Source organism: Scyliorhinus canicula, chromosome 1 (assembly GCF_902713615.1).
Source record: "Scyliorhinus canicula chromosome 1, sScyCan1.1, whole genome shotgun sequence".
NCBI classification, from domain to species: domain Eukaryota; kingdom Metazoa; phylum Chordata; class Chondrichthyes; order Carcharhiniformes; family Scyliorhinidae; genus Scyliorhinus; species Scyliorhinus canicula.
The window spans coordinates 166,126,712-166,132,711 of NC_052146.1; the positions used below are offsets into that span (position 1 = coordinate 166,126,712).

The 6,000-nt window shown below is 51.4% G+C and overlaps 1 protein-coding gene across 4 annotated transcripts in view; it reads right to left on the bottom strand.

Moving 5' to 3' along the window:
• LOC119969037 overlaps positions 1-5,737 on the bottom strand; it is a 28,985-nt gene extending 23,248 nt beyond the window's left edge. The window contains exon 1 of one of the 4 annotated variants that reach the window (XM_038802215.1): positions 5,332-5,724. In XM_038802215.1, the coding sequence (XP_038658143.1) occupies positions 5,332-5,386 (55 nt within the window). In that variant the 5' untranslated portion in view covers positions 5,387-5,724. Of the gene's footprint in view, positions 1-4,991; positions 5,034-5,331 lie in introns of those variants that run through there. The other 3 variants (XM_038802186.1, XM_038802195.1, XM_038802205.1) reach the window with 3 other exon arrangements.
• Between the last annotated feature and the right edge of the window lie 263 nt (positions 5,738-6,000).

The following is a 6,000-nucleotide window of genomic DNA, read 5'->3' on the forward strand; positions in this document are numbered from 1 at the left end:
GAGATCTAATAGAAACTTACAAGATAATGAATGGCTTGGATAGGATGGATGTAGGGAAGTTGTTTCCATTAGCAGGGGAGACTAGGACGCGGGGCACAGCCTTAGAATAAAAGGGAGTCACTTTAGAACAGAGATGAGGAGAAATTTCTTCAGCCAGAGAGTGGTAGGTCTGTGGAATTCATTGCCACAGAGGGCGGTGGAGGCCGGGACGTTGAGTGTCTTTAAGACAGAAATTGATAAATTCTTGATTTCCCAAGGAATTAAGGGCTATGGGGAGAGAGCGGGTAAAAGGAGTTGAAATCAACCATGATTGAATGGTGGAGTGGACTCGATGGGCCGAATGGCCTTACTTCCGCTCCTATGTCTTATGGTCTTATGGATACTGTAACAAGTAAAATTGTTTTCCATATCTCAGAGCTTGTTTGGGTAAAAAATACCCTTCAGGAGCCTGATTCCGATTAATCTTTGAGCCCCGAGTCAGGTCATTTGCTGAAGGGGAGGCAGAGAAGTTAGTCCTTTGAAACTAGAGAGTCAGGAACCTGACGAGAAGACTGCGAATTTTGCCACCAAAACAACGAACAAGAACTTCCAACTCATGGAGCAGGCAGTGGAAATGTTCATAGATGATAACCCAAATTAAAGTACAGTGTCAAAGTGAATGGCGTGATCAATGATGGCATTAACTGCTCCAAGCAGATTCACCGGCAGAAGAAAACAGTCCAACAGACCATGGAAAATATATTCAAGCTTGTTAGCGATCGTGACTCATTGTTTCACTAACTCCACCAGGAACTGACTGTTCAAGCTACACCATCAATTCAAAACTAAAATCGCTCCAAATTTAGTCATTGAGCATGAAGAAGATAAAAACTATGAAAAAAGGGGTCCTTTACTATCTACACCAAGAAAACAAGCAGTCCCCCATAGCACATCAGCCTTCATCAATAAAGTTCAATTTGGGGCAAACATTGAGCACGGAATTCATTGTTGCTGACAACATGTTAACTAAGCCCTCAGTGACCTTTGAATGTTCAGGGGTGAAGTGAAAATGACAGCGGATGCAAAAGCCTACGAATTATTCATCGAATGGAACTTCCAAACAACACCTGACCCACGTGGATGTATAGTTACAGTGTCATGAGAGCACACATTGGATAATCAGCCATCTCGGAGTCTAACCAACTGGAGTGGAAACAAGACATCCACCATCCCGAGAGACTGCCTAAGAGGGACTGGTGAGTGTTATGTAATTAGAACTCATACAGTATTTGGCACAGTTTATTGTTTATTTATACAATTTATAGTTATTTCAGCTAAGAATGCATGGTGCAGTATTTCAATTCGTACATTGTTTTTTCCATTGAGAAATGTTCAAAGGAAGCTAACTCTGACTTTAACGTCGATTCCCATGGGAACCTATGATTCACATAAAGTTGTTTCACTTAAAGTTGCAATTTTACATAACGTGAATTGTGAACTGTGAGGAGGATACTTAATAGACTTCAAAAGAATATAGGCTGGAATGGACAGACAGGTGGCAGGTGAAATTGAATACAGAGTTTGAAGTGATACTTTGGTAGGAAGAAAGAGGAGGCACAATATAACAAAAAGGTTACATTTGTAAAGTTGTTGTAGAAACAAATACTTAGGGTAAAGTAAAAGTAAAGTTGCCATAGTCCCAGATGACCATACACTTTGACCATGCCCTTTGAGGCGGAGAGCTGACTGGTGGTGATTTAACCTGAGGATTACCACACCTCAGGCGAGGGGCAAGTTTGAGAAGATGGGCCTTCATGAATAACCTCAGTCAGAACGGAAACTGAACCCGTGCTGCTGCCTTGCTCTGCATCACAAACTAGCTGTCCAGCCAACTGTGCACCAATTGTTGAAGGTGTCAGGGCAGATGGTGAAAATCATGAAAATCGCAAACGGGATCCAGGCTTCCTAAATAGCAGAATAAAGTACAAAAGCTATAATGAACCTTTATAACACTAGTTCAGCCTCAACTGGTATGTTCAATTTGGGAGAACATCAGTTTGAGAAGGATGTTAAAGATTCAGATAGGATGCAGTTTTCTGAGGATCCATACAGTGCAGTAGGCCATTCGGCCCATCGGGTCTGCACCAACCCTTGGAAAGAGCACCCGAACTAGGTCCATTCCCTCACCCTACCCCCAGTAACCCCACATAACCTGCACAACCCTGAACACTAAGGGGCAATTTAACCTGACCAATCCACCTAAAGTGCACATCTTTGGACTGTGGGACGAAACCGGAGCACCCGGAGGAAACCCACGCAGATAGAGGAAGAAAGTGCAAACTCCACACACCCAAGGCCGGAATAGGACCGGGTCCCAGACACTGGGAGGCAGTAGTGCTAACCACTGTGCCACCATACTGCAGATATGGGATTTCAGTTTTGTGGCGAGATTAAAGAAGCTGATGTTCATAAAATGATTAAAGGGAGGAGGCGAGAACTACCCACACCCCTCCCTTTCACTGCATAATCCTTCCCTTCATTAGCTCATTGAAAGCCACAATTGAATTTGCTTCCACTACCCTCAAAGTGCACTCCAAGGGCGGCATGTCACGCAGTGGTTAGCACTGCGACTGCGGCGCTGAGGACCTGGGTTTGAAACCCGGCCCGGGGTCACTGTCTAGTTTGCACATTCTCCAAATGTCTGCGTGGGTTTCACTCCCACAACCCAAAGATGTGGGTTAGGTGGATTGGCCACACTAAATTGCCCCTTTATTGGAAAAGAAAAATAATTGGCTCCTCTAAATTTTATTTTAAAAATGTCCATTCCAGATCCCAAGCAGTCGCTGCATAACACAGCCTTAAAACTGTGCCCCCACAACCCAAAGATGTGCAAGGTAGGTGGATTGGCCACGCTAAATTAAGTTGGAAAAAATGAATTGGGAACTCTAAATTTACAAAAAAGACCCAAAGAAAATCAAAAACAAGTGTCCTCTGGTTCTCACACCAATAGGATTAGTTTCCCTGTATCTACTCTGTCCAGTGCCCTCATGATTTTATAATACATGTGGTATGAAGAGATACAGAGGAAGGAGGAGGTGTGAATTGGGACGGTTATGGGGGAGGGATATGAGACAAGTACAGGAGGGGAGAGATGGGAGAGTCCAGGGGAGGAGAGGGGTAAAATAAGGGGAGTACAGTGAAGGGGGAGGAAAGAGAGAGGGGGAAAGAGAGTCCAGGTGAAGTAAAAGAAGAACTTGAATTTATATCGCACTTTCACAAACACCAGCTACCCCAAAACACTTTAGAGGAAATTAAATACTTTTGAAGTATAATCGCAGTTGCAATGAGTCAAAGGAGCTGGACAGATGAAAGGGAAAGAGGGGCAGGTCGGATTGTGGAGGGGAGGACTGGGCAAGCGAATGGGAAGGGGGCGGAGAGCTTGGAGAGTGGGGAGCTGAGTGAGATTAGTGGGTCTGGGGTGCTGGTGATCTGTGGTTTGGAGGATCAGGGTTTTGTGCATCTGGGTTGTGTGGGATTGGGGGGGGGGGTCTGGGGAGTTGGCAGGGGGGGCTCTGGGGAGTTGGCGGGGGTGACTGGAGAGTCGGCGGGGGTGACTGGAGAGTCGGCGGGGGGGGGGGGGGGGGGGTCCGGAGAGTCGGCGGGGTGCGGGGGGTCTGGCAAGTCGGCGGGGTGAGGGGTGTCTGGCAAGTCGGTGGGGGTCTGGCGAATCGGCAGGGGGTCTGGCAGGTCGGCAAGGGAAGGGTCTGGAGAGTCGGTGGGGGGGTCTGGAGAGTCGGTGGGGGGAGGAGTGCGGGTAGTCGGTGGGGGGGGGAGGGGTCTGGCGAGTCGGCGGGGGGGGGGGAGGGGTCTGGCGAGTCGGCGGGGGGGGGGGGAGGGGTCTGGCGAGTCGGCGGGGGGGGGGGGAGGGGTCTGGCGAGTCGGCGGGGGGAAGGGTCTGGCGAGTCGGCCGGGGGAGGGTCTGGAGAGTTGGCCGGGGGAGGGTCTGGCGAGTCGGCAGGGGGAGGGTCTGGCGAGTCGGCAGGGGGAGGGTCTGGCGAGTCGGCAGGGGGAGGGTCTGGCGAGTCGGCAGGGGGAGGGTCTGGCGAGTCGGCAGGGGGAGGGTCTGGCGAGTCGGCAGGGGGAGGGTCTGGCGAGTCGGCAGGGGGAGGGACTGGCGAAGCGGCAGGGGGAGGGTCCGGCAAGTCGGCAGGGGGAGGGACTGGCGAAGCGGCAGGGGGAGGGTCCGGCGAGTCGGCGGGGGGAGGGTCTGGTGAGTCGGCGGGGGGAGGGTCTGGGGACTCGGCGGGGGGAGGGTCTGGGGACTCGGCGGGGGGAGGGTCTGGGGACTCGGCGGGGGGAGGGTCTGGGGACTTGGTGAAGGTGGGGAAACCGGAGCACCCGGAGGAAATCCACACAGACACGGGGAGAAAATGCAGACTCCGCACACTGGGAATCTGGTGTTGTGAGGCAATTGTGCTAACCACTGTGCTGCCCATGGGGATCTGTGGTTTGGGGGTCCGGGGAGTTGGGGATCCCGGGGGTTTGGAGTCCAAAGGGGTTCGGGGTCCCCTGAGTTAGGGGACTGTGGTTTGGGGGTCCCCTGAGTTAGGGGACTGTGGTTTGGGGGTCCCCTGAGTTAGGGGACTGTGGTTTGGGGGTCCCCTGAGTTAGGGGACTGTGGTTTGGGGGTCCCCTGAGTTAGGGGACTGTGGTTTGGGGGTCCCCTGAGTTAGGGGACTGTGGTTTGGGGGTCCCCTGAGTTAGGGGACTGTGGTTTGGGGGTCCCCTGAGTTAGGGGACTGTGGTTTGGGGGTCCCGGGAGTTGGTGCCCGAGCCACGGTCCGGTAGTGGGTGCAGACCGGGGGGCAGCCAGGGGCCGAGGTCGGGACTGGGCAGCCGAGTCCGGTGGAAGCGGCCGGAGGTGGCGGGGCGCGTGGCTGCAATCGAACGTTAACTCACGTGGAACCGGCGGCGCGAGCCAGACCGGCAGAGCCGGGTTAAAGGTCACTGACCCGAGGAGAGGAGGCTCCAAGATGGCGGCGTCACTCAGCGGCCCCGGGGGGCCAGTGCGCATGCGCGCCTCCGCCGCGCCGGTGTCATGGCAACGAGAAGGCCCCAGGCCTGAAATCGGAACCGAAGTCACGGAGGAAATTGTTTATTTAATGAGCTTCTGGATCCAAAAACAAAATACTGTGAAACTGAAAATACAAATAGACAATGCCTGAAATATTCAGCAGATGAGGCAGCATATGTTAACTGAATGTGGGGAGAAAGAGAGTTACCAGCAAATGAATTACTCAGGTAAAAGGCTGCGCCCAGCACCATTTACTCCAGATACATATCTTCACTTACAGTCTGTTTCCTTCATCCTGTTAACACTCCACATGCTGCTCCCCGAACGCTCCATTGTGCTCTCCAACGCAACAATACCGAGTAATAAAGAAGCAGAGATTTAGAGAGGTCATAATGTACCTGGAGTTGAGAGAGAGAGAGAGAGAGAGAACGAACCAATAAAATAGCTGGAGTTTGGAGAGAAAGAGCCCAAAAGCAACGTGAGGACGGTGGATGAGAGGGAGAGCCTATAAAGCAGCATGAGTTTAAAGAAACCGAGAGCTCATAAAGCAGCAAGAGTTTGGAGAGAAGGAGGTCTTAAAGCAGCTGGAGTTTAGAAATAGAGAGCACATAAAGTAGCAGGAGTTTGGAGAGAAGGAGAGCCCATGGAGCAGCAAGTGTTCGGAGGGAGATAGCGTAAAGCAGCGGGTGTTTGGAGAGAGAGAGGTCATAAAGTAGCTTGAATTTGGAGAAAAAGAGAGCCCCAAAAGTAACATGAGTATGGTGGATGAGACAGAGAGCCCATAAAGCAACAAGTGTTCCGAAAGAGAGAGAGAGGTCATAAAGTGGCTGGGATTTGGAGTGAATGAGAGCCCATAAAGCAGCAAGGGTATGGAGAGAGAGAAAGAGAGCCCAAAAAGCAACAAGAGTTTGGAGAGTGAGAGCTCATATCATAGCCAAATTGTGGAG